The following is a 20198-nucleotide window of genomic DNA, read 5'->3' on the forward strand; positions in this document are numbered from 1 at the left end:
TTCAAGTAATTTTAACAAAAACCCCCAAATATTGATTAAAACCACAGAAACGCAGAGAAATCAAAAAACTTAAAACCTTCAAATATTATTTAAAATCTCCCCTTCCCACAAAAAGAACTGTCAATACTGCCAAGAAACATTAATAAAGTTGTCCCCAGGCAGTTAATATTGATCCTACGTTGCTATTCTCCTGTACAAGAACTGTTGCTGATAGAAACAAGGTTAGGGGGCTGGTTTCAAAATCATCCTTAGGTCTTGTGGATGTAAGGAACTGAGCATTAAACAGTGCCTGTAAATCCTGCCATGTGGATAGAAAAGGTATTTTTAACCTATGAGGGGGTAAAACATTAATAAAATCTTTGCCTGTTATTGTAATATTTAAGCATGAACTGGGTTTTTGTATCATATTAAGACTGGCTTATTTTTCACTGTATCTTTTTGTATGTCTTTTTTAGTAGCGTTAGCAATACAAACTGACAAAACATTTGATATGTAAGATATTAAGGAAGAGTTTCAATTTAAAACACAAAAATGCTGTATTTCTTTCCCTTAGGTTTGACTGGGAGAGAGTGAAGAGGTGAGCCTTAATGCAGCAGGTCAAGCCGCCCACATTGAACACACACACCGCTGTGTGGCATGTGACATGCCGGTGGCAAGCCTCCGGACAGTGGCATGTCCCTGCCCTATCACCTGCCTAGTCTAGAGGGGCCCTGGGGAGAGACGGGTGAATGACTATGGGGCATGACACATGCATAGTCCCAGATGTTGTTCTGCATTTTGGGTGTGAAAGGGATCTTCAGAGTATGTCTACGATGTCTAGAGGGGAGCTGAAGTAAATTACTTTAGTAAACCTGTGGTTTTTTTTTTTTCCTTAAAAAAAAAAAATCCCTTTCTTTATTTGAAATTTGAAGGCACAGCATTACAGTTGCTTTCTAAAGCAAGTTAGGTGAAATGGTCTGGGGTAGCTGTTCTTGCTAATAAAGTCTATGCCAGACTTTTTACAGATGAGCAAGATAAACACAGACGAAAGAAGGTAGAAATGAACAGCAGAGCCAGAAAATATAGCTCCTCTTTCTAGCATGTACTGTTACGTGTGAGGTCATTGGTGGGAAATCCTAGTATGGCATAGCTTCCCGTAACTCACTCCCACTCCTGGTCATTTGTATCCATAACAAAATATTTAGAAATTGATTTCAGCTGCCTAAAGCAATGACAAAGTCATGGCAGTGAAGGAACAGATGCCTTTTTTATAGTTAAGGCAGGTCTCACTGCACAAGTGTTAGAGAAAATAAGGAAATAAAGTGGAGAAATAAAAGAAATGTAAAGCTTGCAGTCCAGTTGTGTTCTAGATTCAGAAAAAGCTACTGCTCCTCTGTGGGCTGGTTTAGGGGGAGCACCTTCATGTGGTGTTACTGGTGAAATCATGGTCCCAGGAAGAGGAAAGGGAGAGGGAATAGTGAAACATTTGGGTCAAGCAGTTCATTCCTGCTTGCCTGAGTGAAAAAAACACTATCAGGGGAGGGGGAACTTGGCAATCCTTGGCTGTTAGTGATGAGAGCTACCAGGAAGACCAAACTTGTAAGAAAAGCCTACAGGTACTGGGGAGAGTATTTCAAATACCCACCATGCAGGATTCAACTCTTGAAGACTTTCTGGAAATCAGTGTATTATTTGAATAAAACACTCAAACTATCTGGTATGTGACCAGAATGTAGCTTTAGTTTTCTATGTTGATCTTAGCATTTCAACTGTTTATTTGAATCCGTATACATTTATGTGTATTAATATATCAGGTGCATTTTAAGTTAATAAACAAGATAAATATAACTTAGACTAATCACAAATAAAAATGGAAATTATCATGTTATCTTAAAAGGCTGTTTGATTATCTACCACTTTTTACTGTCATTCAAAATGATTATCAATTAATTTACATTGCAGGAATTTACATGTGAGGTAATGGCAAGTTAAGCGAGAAAAGTTCCACATCACTAGGAATGATTTCTTGAAAAATCTTTATCTATACCATAGATTCAGAGATCTAGTAGATGTCTTTTGCAACACCTGATATATTCGATTGTTATTTTGATTCACACTAACATCAGAATTATGGAACACCACCATTATTCATTATTGTTGTCCTTCCACATGGGCAATTGTTTCAACTGAACCCTTCTACATATTATACAATGGTGAAAAGAAATGAAATTTGCTTTTCAGGATTGTACCTTAGGGTGATTTTGTTCTCTCAGAATAGTTACTGATACCAGAGAAAAACTTACATTCTGAAAGTAATTCATATCATTCTCCCTTTCAAGATTTTTAGCAATTTACCTGTTCAAATCATAATCAAACCACAGAAAAGAAATGCCTCAAGCACCCATTTCACTCAATCTTTAACTATTCTGAACTTTCAGAGAACATAACAATCCTTATATATACTTATTCCTAGCCACAGCCTCAACCCCTGCCCTCACCCATGTTTGTCGGTTTTCTTTCCATGATATGAGACTCATTTCTTTTGTCCTATGAAAGTGTATTAAAAGTGCTTACTCCCTTAGGCAAGCCTATCATGTACTGAAAAAACAAACTGAAACTGAAAAAAAAGCAAATTCATCAGGCAACTCTATGTAAATTACTACTGTGATACTATAAGGCATCACTTCTTAGGTACTTAGCAACATACATCTTGACTGTACTGACATATACACTTTTTATTAGTCTCCCTTGTTATATGGCAGTGTCACCCAAACTCTCCTCTCTGCTACCTGTGTGGCCTTTGTGGACTATAATCCCCCTTCGTTCCTCCTCCACGCACCTACACACACCCCTGCTCTGTGAATGCAGCGTTGCGGCAGCCAGCTCTGCTTGCAGGCACTGGGGCAGCAGTACGACGACTCTGGCGCCACTACTACAGTTCGGTGCCTTTTCCTGCCCACCGTGGCAGAGGAGTTTGTATGAACTGGGCTGTTTCCAGGCCCAGCACCCCATACGGGAGAGCCCATAGGAGCCAAGGGGATTAGTAGCCAAGGATGGAACAGCTTCATGAGTCCACTGCGCACTGTTTCCAAACCTGCCACTGCAGTTGGGTGCTGAGGAAGCACATCCCATGCTGGACACTGCACCTGCTGGTGGGATTCCCTGCTCCGCTTTGCAGAAATATAAAGGAAACAGTTAAAATAAGTTTTTCAACAGTTTCCACAATAGTAGGTAGTGAACAAAGAACAGCCAAAAGACATGCAGATGTATTACAGAATTTGGGCCAGAAGTGTTAGCTATAAAAGCTAGGAAGGCAGCATTTATAGAACACAGGCCTTTTAAAACTTACTCTGAATCACAATCTTCCTAAATCAAAATATGTTTTCCCAGTAAACCTTGTCTGTCTTTCTGTGAGCTGTTCCGAGAGAAGCACATACACACATTGACTTTCTTCCTCAGTGAAAACTATCATTCTCACAAAGCTTGAGGAGTATGAGCTGTTTCCCTGCTTGTTTAGTGAAATCCCTGCTCTGGTTTCTCATCTTTCCCTAGGACAAAGCAGAGAGCATTGCAAATCGTCAGGGACCACAGTCAAGAGAAAAGAAGAATTCTTTCTGCAGTCAGGTCACATTCAAGCAACAAATTTTAATGGAAGAGCTAGGCTGTGAATTCAGTGCATGATTAGAAGAAAAATGTCCTGTCAGTGGAAGCTCACACAGAGATGGGTTTTAATCAGTGAATATTTTTCCCCTGTATAAGAAAGTCTGGTCACATGGTTATCAACTATGATATGCAGAAGGAATCATCCTGATGAGTATGAGTGAGCACAGATCTATCGCTGTTAGGATCAGTGAGGCTGTAGTGTGAGGTTTGCCCGTGTGCTTTACACCACTACATGTGCAGATGCAGACTAAGGAATCGGACCCTCTTAGTAAAATACCTTTTCATTACTTAAAGCACATCCGCATGTAAAAATCAATTAGAGTTGTGTTTTCCAGAAACAAAAAAAGAACCAACAAAGTCAAGCCTATTCAGCCAGAGCTGTCAATCACCATGCAAACACTCGGCCTAGAGAAGGAGTTCATTTCCTTGCTTGGTTTATCAACTTTGCTACTGGAGCAGACCTGATGCAGCACGCTGCTGGAGATGGAGCAGAGCTGTTTGCACTCAAATGCAGCTTGGCAGAAGGGTATGAATTTTATTCCACCTTCCAAGGCACCTATCATGCACTGATTGCCACAGAGGTTGCTGAAACCTCGGCAGTGTCCAGAGAGGCATGAAGACAAATATCCTCGGGAGCACCATGCTTTGGCTTTATGAGTTTCCAGCATCTTTAGTGTCTCAGCAGCCCATCAGTTAACGGCCTCAGACAATACAGTCAATAAAATATCCCTACGGAAGGGAAGGAGATACTGCTTCAATTTTTCTAAATGAAAAATGTTACATTTCCTTGATCTCTAAAACAAAGTTTAAATTGCTAATCTGTGGTACACTTTCCACTTTCTCTTAGAATTTCCAAATTCCTAGTGCAACATTCAGCATTCTGCTCAGTTCTAAAAATAGCATGTAGGCATACAAGTTTGCTGAGACACTTTAACATGTCTTTACCTCTTCTACCACCTCCCCTCCTTATTTGCAGAGAAGCTTGCCTTGTGTTGGAATCAGTGACCACCCAGTTTGCTGTGCAGCGGGCCACTGCAGTTCCTTGTTCAGCTGCAGTTCAGGTTAACTTGAAAATACTGGAAATGGATCGCAAGGAAATTATCTAATTGAGAATCACAGTAACTACATTGCAGACTACAGGCAGGCACTGCTTCTGCCACGGGGGAGGTAATTTTGGGCAAAAGTTGAAGGAGAAAAAAATTTTATATTTTCCAAATCTTCCATTTATCTCTAGTGCTTCTCCATAATTCTTATTGAAATATCAATGAACTAAAAAAAAATAAATAAATAAGCAACCAACTTTTATTTTTACTCTAAATATTTTTCATGTAAATAAAAATATCTCATAATATCTGCACATAATTTCATTGAAATTTTTGTACAATATTGAAAAAATGTCATAGTAATTTTCATGTAAAATGGAAAAAATCTATATCAGGTACTACAAAATGTCTAGAATGATTTAGTTCTCATATCGATTTGTTGACAAGGTGAACATACTACCATATTGCTAATGCTTAAATTGCTGTCCACTATCCCCTCACCTTTAGCCAGCTCTGCTGCAGGAGTTGCCTAACTCTTTTTCACAAATCCATATCGTAACAGTTAATGAATAAATGAGCATGCAAACAACTATATCAGTGGTTTCAATTTTTTTCAAATAAGCTGCTTGAAAAAGGAGACGTCCCTGGAAAGGACAACTGAGATGGAGAAAACACTTATTTTTTTTGATTCTGTCTCAGAGTTGCTTTATTGACCCAGACTGGTAATTAGACAAATATACTTGTGTATTTTACTACCTACACGCTACCATGAATAATGAGGTCTAACTAAATCTAATGGAAAAAGGACAAGAACTGGAATGCAGGTGCATATACAGTCTCTCACTAATTTTGTTTCTCTTGGTTATATTTTTTTAACACTGAAGGCTTGATATTGGGAAAGGTGAAAAGGGCTGTATGCATCCCTGATCCAACGCTAAACACTGGAGGAACACAGGCACAGAGTATGATAAAAATACGAGACAACTACTATAAAATATTGGGAGTAATGTCAAAAGGCATAGGCTTGCACAAGCTTCTGTAGCCTCTCTGCAGTCTGTTCCAGAGACCAACAACTCCTCTGTAACATTGCTCAGGCTGAAAAAAATCTGATTTTCAATAATCTTGTGATCACTCCACACTTACTAATGAATCTGTGAGAAGCCACCAGCCTACCTTAACTGACTATTCACATGGCTAGGAGAAAGTGTTCCTGGCTATTATTGTTGTGAGGATGATGATGAAGAACAGGCATGTCTTTCATACCCTCTTTTGGAGTAATGTTGCAGTTCAGCTCTGCAGACAATGCAGATTTAATTTTCCATGCCACTTGTGCAATTGTTTATTATGAAAATAAGATATGTTAACAGTTTCCTAATCAAAAAAGTTGAAAAAGTTGCAAGCAAAATTTCAAGAAAAGATGTAATACCTTCAGGACAACTATATTTTACCATTCCCATGGACCTTAACACTAAATTACCTCATGTTTTTCTGTCACATGCTGATGTTGACTGGCTTTCTTAATCAATCACATGTCACTCAAGGAAATGGAAAGAGAGCACTGGTGTCAGCACCTACAGGGATTTTCTTTGGAGAACAACATACATGATAGTCCCCCTAGCATCCTTTTCTGTCCAATTATAAAAATAACAGGGCCATAACTAATGGGAAAAAAGGGGCTGCTGCAGTGCCCTGGAGGAACCACATTATATATTGATATCATTAGCTCTTCTGTTACATTTAAATGAATACGAACTGAACTACAGCTCTGGCTGCCTGAAGGGAGGGGCAAAAGCTGCTTTGCAACCTCTTTCAGAGCAACTCTTGTAGATTTTCAAATGGCATAGAGAAGGCAATATTAACACTGGGGATAGAAGAAGAGCCATCCAATTAACCCAAAAAGGATTCAAGCTTGTGGCTCAGTCGTAAAAGCTTGGTCAATGAACTGAAATTCATTAAAGCCACTCCACCACTGCCCCTGATCTTGGTCTCTCTATAGCTCAATAGCTACAATGTTTCCCTTGATTAATTATTTACATGAGACTCATAACCTCCACTTTAATGTCTGTTGTGCTAAATATGGTTTTAATTAGATTCTATTTTTCTCTATTGAAAAAAGTATTTGTCTACCAAATGTCATAATTCATTTTCATATTAAATGATCAAAATTTGGCAGATTCTTTGAAGACAGCAAGACAGAAATAATTCACAAAGTGAGGAAATTGCATGGGGTCAGTATGAGGCACTGACTGGTGACAGATATTTGGAAATGTAATCAGATCACATTGTTTACCATTTCCCTATGGAAGTGATGGTGTATGTTCTGGGGAGAAGAACACACATTTAGGTCGCTAAAGAACTGTGAGAAAAAAGTAAGAGGAATTAATTCCTCAAAAACAAGAGGAAGCAATGTTCTTTATGACAAGCATGACTTTATTATGATGAATCATCACAATAATAATGAAAATTCAAAATATTTGAAATCATTCTACCTAGTTAATTAAAACAGGAGAATCTGCAAATGCAAGGATGACAACTCCAAGCACATTAACAATTACATTTTTAGAAGTGTTCAGCATCAATTTACATCAATAATTATGATTTTTTTTGGACAGGTAAGTACTATTTTTACAGAAAATGTGGTAAGAACTAGAAATATCATTAAGGTGGGGTTTTTTGGCATATCATAACTCATAAAGCTCAAGAAGGGGAAGTGCAAAATCCTGCAATCGCATGCACTGAAATATGCTAAGGGCTACCCAGTTGGAAAGCAGCTCGGCAGAAAAAGACTTGGGGGTCGTGGTGAACATCAGGTTGAACGTGAGTCAGCAATGTGCCCTTGCCTCAAAGGCGATGAATGGTGTACTGGACTGCATCAGGCAAAGTATTGCCAGCAGATCAAGGGAGGTGATCCTTCCCCTTTCAGCACCGGTGAGGCCACACCTTGAGCACTGGGTCCAGTTCTGGGCTCTCCAGTACAAGAAGTACGTGGGCATACTGGACAGAGTCCAAAGAAAAGCCACCAAGGCGATGAAGGGCCTGGAGCACCTCTCTCCTATGAGGAAACGCTGAGAGAGATGGGACTGTCTAGCCTAGAAAAGAGAAGGCTCAGGGGGATCTTAATTAACATCTATATAAACACCTGAAGCTAGTTGCAAACAGGACAGAGCCAGGCTCTTGTCAGTGGTTCCCAGTGACAGGAGCAGAAGCAATGGGCCCAAACTGAAACACGTGTTTCCTCTGAACATCAGAAAACATGTTTTCACTGTGACAGTTATCAAGCCCTGGCAAAGGTTATCCGGGGGGTTGTGGAGTCTCCCTCTTGGAGATATTCAAAAGCTGTTTAGATACAGTCCTGGGCAACCTGCTCTAGGTGGCCCTGCTCGACTGGGGGGTTGGACCACATGACCTCCATAGATTCCTTCCAACCTCAACTATTCAGCATGATTCTGTAACACAGAGTGCAATTTTTCTACCAGTGGTAGATGTGTCACGGAACATCCTGACACTGTATTACAAGCTGCTTTAGAATTCTGTCGCCTCTTGGAGGAAAGCACACAACATCTATAAATTCAGGAATCGAAAGGTGCACTGGGAAGACATCTTCTCAGGGCACATACTTTAGCAGATATGTTTTATATACTCTTCTTGTCTAACCCAAATCCTGGAAGACAGTGACATGACACAAACATGTGGTTTTGTCATCTCTTGCATGCCGAATCATGGTTAGATATACCCAGCTATGAAGCCCTTCTCTAACCACTATACAGTGATGCAAGCTGCCTCAGCACTGTCACGCTGCTATATCCATACTGGAAGCATTCCTGTACCAGAGCGAACACATGCTCCAGACCAAGGCAACCAATACTGAATGAAGATCAACTTCTTTATCTTCAAACTCTTTAATGGTTTTGGCCCCAATGGTCTCTACGGCACCAGAGAAAGAATTTCAGACTAAACCAAGCTCAGCAGCTACTATTGATAACATCTTCACCATAAGACAAACCTTTCTTGACAGTCAGAATGAGGCCAAATATAAATTAAATTAATTACCACAATAAACGAGGAACATCTCAATCCTTGTAGATTTGTACCCAAAGTTCTGTTTTCTGTCTTCACATCAAGAGGGCACACGTCCAAGAGTGAAAGAACACTCAGAAACAGCACAGAAACTCAATCCTTATCCAGACAAAGTCTCAGCTCCATGTCCCATTTTTCAGCTGGGGAGAAGATGGTAGAACTATGGACACAAGACAGGTGTATGTTGCTTAATGCAAGGTTGGAGGTGTTCACACATTCCCTCATTAGGATGGTAGAAGAGCTTAATAGGACAGAATGTTCCTGAATGGAAATTCAACACCATCTCAATAAATGTCATAAATGTCACTGTAATCACCAGATGTCACATGAAAACATACCTTTCTCTACCATGTCAAAAAGGTAGGGGATAAATTTCTCTGGCAGAGATTTAAAAAATAAAATGTTCTTTACACCCCTGTGGGTAAAGAGACCATCCCTGCCAGTTCCTGCCTCAGTCCACTCTGAGGAACGAATTGCAGCTAAACGTTTGCCCTCAATGGCTGCATCAATAGGAGGGAATTCCTGCAGACCTGGGAGCATTCCTGGCACGGGCATGCCATCACCCATGCCATTGCATATGTTGCATATGCATCAGGTTGGCCTGCTCTAGCCACCGCTCTCCCCACACAGTTCCCAGGCACAGTTTTGGTCAGGAGAACAATCCCAGGGATTATTCCTGCTGGGTGGCTTGAACGCACCAGCCTGTTTTGGAGGCTGAGACAATCAGCAGAGATGTGAGTTGTTCTGAGCCAGCTGGCCACAGGACGCAGCTGCCTTGGCACTTTTAATTTATGTATATAGATGCAGTCTCTCTTGCAGGAGAATCGTTTGGACTCAAAGTGACCACACTATCCAACTCCCAATTTGGCTGCCAGGAGTGCTTTTTCTTACACTTGTGATATTACAACCTCATTGTGTTCTGTAGAAAGTAATATACTTTTCTATGTTTTGTGCTTGGTAGTGTTACTGATAAGCCGTTCCACGCTGATTAGTCCCCAGCTTTACCTTAGGCAGGTATGCTCACTGCTTATCACTCTGCTATGGAAAATATTCAATACTCTTAACCTCCCTACATCATGCCTGGCTTTACAGGGTAGCGAAAATGTGGTGACTCTCCAGTAAAAGTGGTTTTTTTTGTGAGTGATCCTCATCTGTAGGTCCAACAGTCACCTACGGGTTACAATAATTGACACTTATGAGAGACAACAGACAGACCTTTATTAAGCAGTGCTTTTCTTCAAAATACCTGCATTTAGTCAGCATCAACATGCCAAACAGCATAAATGTTTTGCATGTTTTTAGGTTTAGGTTTTTTCCTTTCTTTCCCCCCACTCTTCCTTCAGAGGTCTAGATTTTAGTTACGGCTCTTCTGCACATTGCTAAGAATGGGTGGAAAGTTAACCTCACCTTATGCAATGCAGTGTTGTGAGAAGCAGTCTAGCTGTGTCAGCCTATCGCTCTGCCAAAATTAATTTGTTTTGCTATTTCAGCACTGATGAAGTTACACAGCTGCTAATTCCAGAGCTACCTCAGTGAGCCCTAGCTTGGGGGGGGTCTCTGCCTCACAATGTAGCTGTTGGACAAGCTTATTGTGACATTAGGCTCAGGGTCTGATAAAAAAAATCTCTGCAACCACTTGGAGAACTTTTTAAAACTCAGGCAACTGAAGCCAGTGTTACCTGGCATCTAATACTCCCAGTGTGAATTCTCTATTTTCAAATAACAGAAAAGGCTCTATGAAGGGCCCTTCTCACGGTTGCTAAGCTGTCACCATTTTGACTGTAATATTAATTTGTTCTCCAAAAATTCGGTAAAGATGATCTGCCTTGCATTTTAAAATTAAAGGTGTTGTATGGAAGGATTTATTCATCAAAATAATATATACGGTGCCATACACATCAAATAAATGTAGATTTAAAATGCACAATTTAAATTTAAGTCTTCCTCACTGTTAATTGCATCCCATTCTCTCACATTTCTCTTGATTTTTCCCCAATCTAAAGAAATTTTAACACCTTCAACTCCCAATCACTTCAATAGCTACCCAGAATCAGGATGAGATATGAAGTTGCTGTTCCACCCATAAAATATACTTTTTTTTTTTTTAGAAACAACTATAAAACAAATACAATAAGAGCCTTAGTGTGTTAGAATTAAATAAATGATTGTCGAGCTTATTCCCTGAAGCAGGGTCTAATGTAGTCACAGCAGCAGCAGCATTCTGTGCATATAAAAAATTTTATACCAGTTAAAAAAAAAGATTTCAATAAAAAGTCGCCTTTCAAAAACAGCAAATGGCTGCTAGTGAGTTATGTATCGCGACAGGTATCCAATATTTACCCCTGGAGGGATTTCTTTTTATGGAGACTCTAACTCCCTACCAAATGGAAGTGCTCACCTTCCCAGTTGTGTGGACAAGGGTTAGCATGATAAAATGATTTGTTATGCCAATAAAGTTTTTGTTACACTGTAAAACGGTTTGTTACGCTACTACTGCTACATAAAAATGTTATGAAAATTAAGTAGGTTGTAACATCCAAAAAGGAATAGGCTACTTTTAGGACTAGCTACTAGGACAAGAAAAAAAAGAAGGCTCTTCTGATCTACAATTCTTCAGTACTGTAAAAAAGACAACCTACACGACCTTTTAAATAACAACTGAAATTGGTACCCCAATTAGGAAAGCAGTTATGCATCCAAAATGAATGGGAACTTCCTCAGGTCAACGGTACTCAGAAAATGAGAGGGAACTGCAACAAGTTTGATAATCTGGGCAGTAACTTCTCTCCTGTGTGACAGTAAATTAAACAATCCTAAATTACAAATCAGAATGGAAACTGAAGTGCAAGCTCACGATATGCTAACCATAAAGCACCACAGATGGAATAGCAAGATAGTAAGACCGAAGGAAAACCTTACTTTCCATATGGGATTTTAATTTTAACATTGCATATATCAGATCAAAGCAGATCTGAAACTGGCAACTGTTTAATTCACAGTCAAGCCTTACAAGTTCCTGGCACACTTTGAACTTGCAATGAATTGTATCCAGTATTTATTTACGATTGTTCCAGGCAATCAGTCACTCCGTAAGAAGGGGAAGGCCTGTCACATCTTACACTTTATAATTGTTACATAATTTTTATACTTTTCCTTTTTCGTATTTCTTTGAGCTTGTATGTATTACATGTTTTTATTTTATTATTCTAATATTTGTGTTCCTGTCATTTGGTTAATTTTGACCAGAATATACTGTACTGATAAGTGCAGAAGGAAAAAGTTCTGATTTTAACAACCGGCTGTATTTTCATGGAACTCTAAGTTTGTTTCCGATCACAAAAATTCTAGAAGAATTTCTAACATGATATATTTTTTTCTTATAGAAGTAAGGAAGCATTGGAAATATTTATGGTTTTCTCCTTTTAAACCAACCACACTTCAGTTTTCCCTTGTACAGGCTCGCTGAAGCAGAATGACCAGAACTGCTTTGCGAGGGGAATTTGCTGCAAATGAAGAGCTCATGGGAGAAGCAACCTGCTTGGAGTATCAGGCCCCCACCAGAGTAAGGATGGTGCATCCAAATTAAGCTCTGCCAATGCAGTGGGCAAAATTCTTCTGCAAGGCTTTCACAGAAGTTTTATAGTGTATGTTGACATACACAGGACTGGGCCTCAAGTACTTTTGGCTTCACTGGAAACAATCCTGACTCAAAGTCTTTGCTACCTGACTGAAGGACAGGAGAAGGCTTGTGTAGGTCCTTGTGATGGCGTTTGTTCCTGCAAAGCTGACGGGCTAGGAGCAGACACATGGATCGTGTATGTGCATGTGATGTCGCCGGTGCACTGACCAAGTGCGGTAATTCAGACCTGCGTTGCCGAGTGCGAGTTCATTAATCATTGATGTAAGATACAAGTTCATCAAATTTTGATTAAAAGCAGTGGCAAGGAGAAAGCTCTCAGCATCTTACATCAGGCATTTAGTAATGCCAACAAATTATCTGGAACTTTTAGACTGCTTTGTTCTAGAGAGCTGGACAGGATGATAGGTGTAACTACACACACTGTTCTTTTTTTCTTTCAAAAGAAAAATGTCCTTAACTTGAAAAAATATAAACATTAAAATTTGAAAATAATTATTAACTAATGAGTGAGACTTATCCTACAGATCCCTTGTACTTTGCTCGTGGCAGTATTTACCGGTCAGTCAGTAAATCGGCACTGAATAGACTGGGAATATCCAGCCTTTCTGGTTGCTCAGACCAGGTAGCTCATCTGGCCAGTAGGCATGGACTGCAGACTGCATGTCTTCTCCCACTGTCTGACGAGCACTGGTGGCCATAGTTAGGACCATGATCCACAAGCACTTATGTTCTCAGAATAGATCTGGACATAGGCAATGTATCAGACCTACGTGCAGCCAGTTGGGTTAGGCTGGTTGCGAGGTAGTACACACAGCTGTCTAGAGAAAGAACTACCACTTCTAGGAGATCACATGCAGCTCGCACTAAACAACCTTTTAATCGCAAGCAGAAGCAGCCATCAGATTGAGGAAAGTCTGTGGCCAAGACTGGGCTGTTGCTCCCAAAGCAAGTCATCCAGCCCCCATGCTTCCCTGTGCCGCAGACTTTTTATAATGACTTCCTGTATTTGCAGTTTTTGACTGGTACTGCAACTACAAAATGTGGATCATGGAGGTGGAGTATTCTGATAATGCAGAGTTCCAGGAAAGAACAAATAACATGGTTGAATGTAAATGACTACTTTAATTACTGATAGTTCTCTAACCTTTTTCAAGTGTTACAGCCATATCTCACTTTGGGAAGAAACTTAGCTATGTATCATGTGAAATACATTTACATACAGGGCTGAATAAATACCACCATTGATTGTGAACTTCAGAAGGGTTTACGCAAATTAATTTTTGACAAGTCTGCTCTCCTTTGCTGTACATGTCTCAATGAATGAGAGCCAAGAACTTGAGTTAATTTTCATCTGTCCCAGCAAAGACCAGGGTGGGGACTATGCCTCTACAGAGCATTACGAGATGTAAGGAAAGAAAAGAGCAGTGCACATTTTCATAATGCAAATGTAATTCTCTAATTCAAAATACAGTTTAAAATCTGTGCTGTCATCCATCAACTACAACATCCTCCTTTCAGGACAGAGACACCCCACAGCAGCAGGCTGCATGCGAAAGGATTGCCAGAACCTGAGTACAAAAACAAACGGCAACTTACGGAGAGGAGTATTTGGATAGCGCTGTGAATGACCTCTAGGTACTGGAAATCAATTATGCAGCCCGTCACGGAGACGTAGGAGTAATCCTCCAGGATGCCAGGGGCAGAAGGACGCACCACCCTTCGTATGCAGCCAGGCCCGTGCTCCCGCCACCAAGAGCGGTGCATTGAGATGTTAAAAGTCATGAGATCAGTTTCCTAGGAGAGAGGGAGGGGAAAATGTATGAAAACCTCTAACTTTATGTTATTTAAGGTAAAGCAAGGAAAATAATAGATGCTTTCAATTATTATAAGGAAAATGAAAGAAATAACTTGCCTTTCTCCTTACCCCAGTAATTTTAACATGAAAGTAGGCCATTAAAGCGGAGAAAGGAAATTGCAAACATTTATCGTTTACTTTGTAACTCCACATAGGAGCTTCTATCTGGCAGAACTGCTGTACCAGGTACTGTACAAAACACCGCGCATAGCCTGTGTCTCCTTGGACTTACAGCCTGAAAAGCAATTTAGTTGTTCCTTGATTAGAATGTCTCTTAAGAATTAATTTTTTTAACAGGCAGCAGGAGACATTTTTACCCCATGGTACTGTAGACAATCTAAACCAAACTTCCACCATATTTATTTAAAACATTAACTATACATTATAGCTATTATTTAAGTGGGGCCACAGCCAGGCAGACTGCTCCAACTGCCAGAGATTCAAATGAAAACTTGTCTCCAGCCAAGCACCCTGCTCTCTTTTCTCCCCTGTGCCCCCGAACCCAGATTACAATCTTCTCAGTTTAGTGAAGAAATCTGCTTCTGTGAACTGATCTGGGTTTAAAATAAAAGCAATAACCTCTCTTCACTCTAGTCTTCTTCAGCCTCAACCACAGCTTGTCCCATCAGGTCTTAAGTCTCACCCTCACAGGTACCGGCCGCATTGTAACCCACACTGTATGTACAATGTCTGGGCATTCTCATAAACACCATCCCACTTCCACTTGGAGCAGTGAAAGTGGCGAACATGCTAATGTACTAAAAATTTTCTAACAGTTTACCTATGAGGTACAAAGAGGAAGATTCCTCTGATTTAACAATAGATTTAGGTCTTTATGTCATGCTTGAGTAAAATACACTGAAGTTGAATTGATGCCATTGAAATGCAAAATAACCTCTCCTTACTGGAGATAAATGAGAGTTATGTTGATACTTTAAATAATTAATTCAGATTTATGTTTCCATGTTTCCTATTCTCAGCTTCAAGGTAGCTGCAAAAAATGTGTGCAAGACTATCAGCTGGATGCTCACAAAACACCTGTGTTTCCATGCATGCCAGTTTGTGAAGACTGCCAAGACACTGGTTCGCCCTTTGCATCCCACTCCAGAAATCTGTCCTGTCAGTTTGTCTGTGGCTTTCACCCCAAATTAAAGGACATTCCATGCAGATTGCAGTTGTAGACAACTCTCATTGTCTTTCTCTGTTAACTGCCTTTATTCTGGCCACACCTGAAAATTAACAGGTGAATTAAAACCTGTCAGTCTCTCTTGCAGCTAGTTAGCAGCAAGAAATCTGCCTTTGTGATCTGCTGGTCTCCATAACTTTTACTCTTAAAATGCAGACTTGCTGGAACATTATTTACAGTTGATGATACATTTGCCTTTTAACTTTGCATGTTTCCTTGCTACTGGTTTAGAAAGTTTTCAGCTGCAATATGAAAATGACTTGTGAAATCAGAAGCTGACAGATAATTCAGTTTAATGAAAATACAATTATAAATATATGGTCATGGGAAACAGCCAAGGCTTTTTCTGTACAACAATGCCAGAGATTGCACAGTGTTATCAAGTGGTTTTAACAATTGCCAACTGTAAGAAACGCCATTTGTCAAGCAGCACACATATACCCGCTCTCATCTACTCCAGTAACTCTTTGTGCAGTAGGAATATGGACTTGCCATGTGGGTCAGTGTTGTATCAAATATTGCAAGGTAATGCTTTGTTATCACAACTGTAGGAATAAAATGTGATGTCTGTGGGGCTGGTGTCACAGCTTTCTTTGCTCTCCATGTTTTTCTTCTCTATTTTTTTTTCTTTAAGTTTTAATTATTATGCCCTGTTTCAGTCTTTGTGCTTGACTAGTTCATAGCCAATAACACAGGAAAATGGTACATTTGCATAGGAAAACAGCTTGATAAATGTTGGCAACACATCTAAAATGTAAGAATTTGGCACGTCGTCAGTACAAACAGCCTCCTAAATAAAATCTTTCCTTTCTGGAATACTGATATGTTTGGTTCTTTGGGGGGATTAAAAAAATTGCTTGACTTGATGGTCATGTTTAGAGATGCCTAATTAGATGGTCATGTTCATATTTCAAGTCTGCTGGTGATGCAGTGAGAGAAGGAAACAGCAACAGTGTAGTTAAAATTCTTTGACTAAAAACAAAAGAGATGCCATCACAGCACTTGCTGCCTTTTTTTTTTTTTTTATAAATCATTATTCAGAAATTATGGATAAAGGCTGTGAGAAGAGCTTTTCATAATTACTTTTCACTGTGTGTATTATGTTCTGAGTCCTCAAAGCAGGTAAAAGCGGATAATGATGGCCCAACAAAGATCAGTTTCAGAAATGCAAATAAAACCACCTGGTGCATTAGCTTGACCTCTAAAATACCACTTCACAAAATGGCAGCCATAAGCTGTTTGAGCTGATAAATGTTAAGCTGCCAATCAATAAAAGAAATCCTGACAAAAATCAATCCTCTATTTTTTTATTTTTTTTTTCCCCAGTGGTTAAAGTACACTCTTGTCTATCTTCTTGGAGATTCTTAATCCACCAAGTGAGTCAAATGCACCAGGCACTAAAGAATTAACCTGTATTTTATCATCATTTACAGAAATATAGAAAATCCAAAGAATCTTTGCCTGAGTGTACAGCTTTTAAACATCAATGAACTTCTGAGAATGTTTCAGTGTTTGTGAATTCGGCACTTGGAAACCCTGTGCATAATGGAAAAGCTGCTGCCCAAGCAGTTTGTTCTTAGTTGTATGTTTATTAAAGTTAAGAATTCTTCCAGAATGCACAAGCAGATGCTTGAAGTTTTTCAACAGATCATGTATTATTTTCCAAAGCCACAAGCAATCATTATACAAATGTGTATAAAATTAATATTCAGCAGGTGATGTAATGTAAACTGCATATTTTTATAAAAAATGCTGCTGCTTCATAGCAAGAGACTCAACTTCAGGCTCTTTACTGGAGCCATCAAGTAATCTCTTTAACGAATCCAGTGGGGATTCATTTAACAATTGAAATTTCCATCACGGATGGAAAACTGCTCTTTTGAGCTTCAGACTCATGACATATATCTTGGCTTTAACTCTGTACATCAGTGGATAAACTATACTTCCTCAGCTGGTAACCTATCAGACAGATGCCATAAATGAAAAGGGGGCAGGACACAGATAAAAGGACTTCCTGGAAAATCATGTGAGATTTAGGAAAGTGAGATGGGAAGGGAAATCCTATGCCCTACTCCTCCCTTTTTCAGACAACACTAAAGCAATACTTCAGTTTGTGGTAAGCAGTTTGCTCCCGAGTGTATGATCAGCCCAATAATCACACTTCTTACTGATGCAGAGTCCCACTTAACTGTCTACAGCTTTTTAAGCTTTTAAACTATGTATAGGATTTGTGTTGGCTCTCAGCTCAAGGATTAATTTTGATCATTATGGGAAATCATTCCATAATGTACCATGGCAGGTACTTTCTTTTAGGTGAGATGTAATCCCTTTAAGTCTCAGTAATACTAAGTGCTTGGAGATAATGTTTAATTTCATTATATCTGCTTAAATTCTACATTTGGTTTCAAGTGGACATTTTCTATTGGGCAGGGCTTTGATCAACCTGGTCTAGTCAAAGATGTCCCTGACCACAGCAGGATGGTTGTTCTAGATGATCTTCAAAGGTCCCTTCTGACCCAAACCAGTCCGTCATTTTATGATTCTATTTTTAGGTGGTGAATTTAGATAAATTTTAACAGATAATAGCATAGCACAGTTTATTTAAAAACTGAAGTGCAATAAGGATGATGTTCCTTTCATTTGTTTGTGTACACTTTATGTGCACTGCCTAACGACAACAGGAAAAAATTAATGCGAAATTAAGACTAACTAAAATCACCAGATGTAAAGAAAGAAAAGACGCTAAAACTCCAGGAAAAAACCAACACACCAAGATTGCCTTGTATAACAAACAAATATGCTGTGACATGACAACTATGCACTGTAGAAATATTTTTTTCACTCTATGTTTCTGCTTTATGACATGCTATTTTATATTTCTTTCATTCTTTGTTAGTACTGAAAAATGCACTCTTAAGAAAACTATAAAAAGGACATGATTCTGTTAAGTGGGAATGAGGAGAAGCACTTTTTCGTCCACAAGACAGCAGTCAACATGAAATTTCTCAGAAAGGTGCAAGAGCACAAAGGCCTGGCAAAGCATAATGTTAGAGATCTTGACTTTATGGCTGCTTTTGTAGTACCTAGCCCTTTATAACACTTTTATTGATACATACTATACTTTTTATTATAAATAAACATTAATTAGGCTGACACAATAAATATTCCCATCCCATTTCCTAAGAGTAACAAGGATGCTATAGTTCTGACTTGCTACCCAGTTACTTTTATCACCAGTGAGGAGAAAAGATTTTCAAACACCTTGTCAACAGGTAATAAAAAATAATACGCATAATGCTAGGAAAAAACCCGTACATTTTCTTGTAATTCCCTATGCCCAATTAAACTGGTAGTTAAGATGCAATGGTGTTGGCATGGACAAGGGACACACACATTCCTTAGTATTTCATTTCAGTGAGACATTAATCCTCATTAGATACAAATGATGCATTTAAGCGTTAATGAAACCTGCTTTAATTGTAGAAGTACTCTGAAGCATGAGCATCAGCTGTTAGGCAAAGACCTCCATTGGCAGCATAACCTTAGTTTTCTACCCTGAAACCACAGGTTCTGATCCCGGCTTGCTCCACATGTGAGCAGTTACGCTCCATCTCCTCTCACTACCACTGAACAAACGGGCTTTGAAGGCCACGACAGATAATACTGAAGAAGTCCACTGGCAAATAGGGAAACTTGTGTGACTGGCTCCCATACTGTATTGTTTGGGATGATTGTTTTTGAATATTGATTACTGACTCTTTTTTTTTTTTTCTTTTTTTTTTTTTCTGTTTGTCTTTAAACACTTAACTCAGTGTTACACAGATGGCTTTTACCTGCCCCATGAGCTAGAGACTGGAGACAGCCTACTTAATAATTGTGACGTCCTCCCAGGATGCAACAACGACCCATGCTGCTTCCAGGCAAACTCTCTAGGTTGAGGTGGCTGCTCAAAATATAACATAGTCAATATCGCATCCTCATCCCGAGCACGCTGGTGAAGAGATGACATGAAGAGCGTTCTTAAAATGAAGCTTATGTGTTGAGTTTATTGGGACTATTTAGCTGTCCGAACTGGCTGATAAACTGGACTTAGCAAATCCGTCTCATTGTTGTAGCAAACCCAATGCACACTAAACCAGAGGAACCATGTGATACATCTAAATTAATTACCACTTAAAGAGAAAATTCACAGTATCAAGATCTTCAGGCATAGACCATGAGGTCACCCTAGCATCACTGGCTGAGAGTGGTTAAGAGAGATAAAGAGGCAAAGTCACTTTTGGGTGGTGGGGCTAGAGATGTTCATGTTCCCACTCACTGAGACTGGAGGCTCACAGGCTGAGCAAATCCTGTGGCCATGACAGTGGACCATGACTAAAGGAAAAGATTTCCATATCATGCATAACTGCTGTTAGAAAGTTACACTGGTTTAACCTAATTTTTTCCCAGTCAATCCACATTAAATTTGTTAACCATTTGGTTACAGGACACCCCTCATCCTACCCACCCCACCGCAAAAAAAAACCCCACAACCAACCAGGTAGTCTTAGTTAGGCAGTACTGTCTTCTCCTTTTTTTAACTACTTTTACTCTCTGGGCTATAGAGAGTGTTGTCAGATTTTATTTTATTTTTTAAAAGTGATAAAAGAACTTTCGGAAATTTGTTTGAAAACCAGGCAGATGATCTACCCTAAATGATAAAAATAGATTCTTTGCGTTCTTTAATTTGCCACATGCTCAGGGATCCATTTCCTG

General features: G+C 39.4%; 1 protein-coding gene across 2 annotated transcripts in view; it reads right to left on the reverse strand.

Annotated features, from left to right (window-relative positions):
* The window catches only part of NKAIN3 (sodium/potassium transporting ATPase interacting 3), a 367328-nt gene that overhangs the window by 76054 nt on the left and 271076 nt on the right, over positions 1-20198 (reverse strand). For both annotated transcript variants that reach the window (XM_055706317.1, XM_055706316.1), the window contains exon 4: positions 13999-14196. In XM_055706317.1, coding sequence (XP_055562292.1) covers positions 13999-14196 — 198 coding nt within the window. The remainder of the gene's footprint in view (positions 1-13998; positions 14197-20198) is intronic.

Source organism: Falco cherrug, chromosome 3 (genome assembly GCF_023634085.1).
Source record: "Falco cherrug isolate bFalChe1 chromosome 3, bFalChe1.pri, whole genome shotgun sequence".
Classification (NCBI taxonomy): Eukaryota; Metazoa; Chordata; class Aves; order Falconiformes; family Falconidae; genus Falco; species Falco cherrug.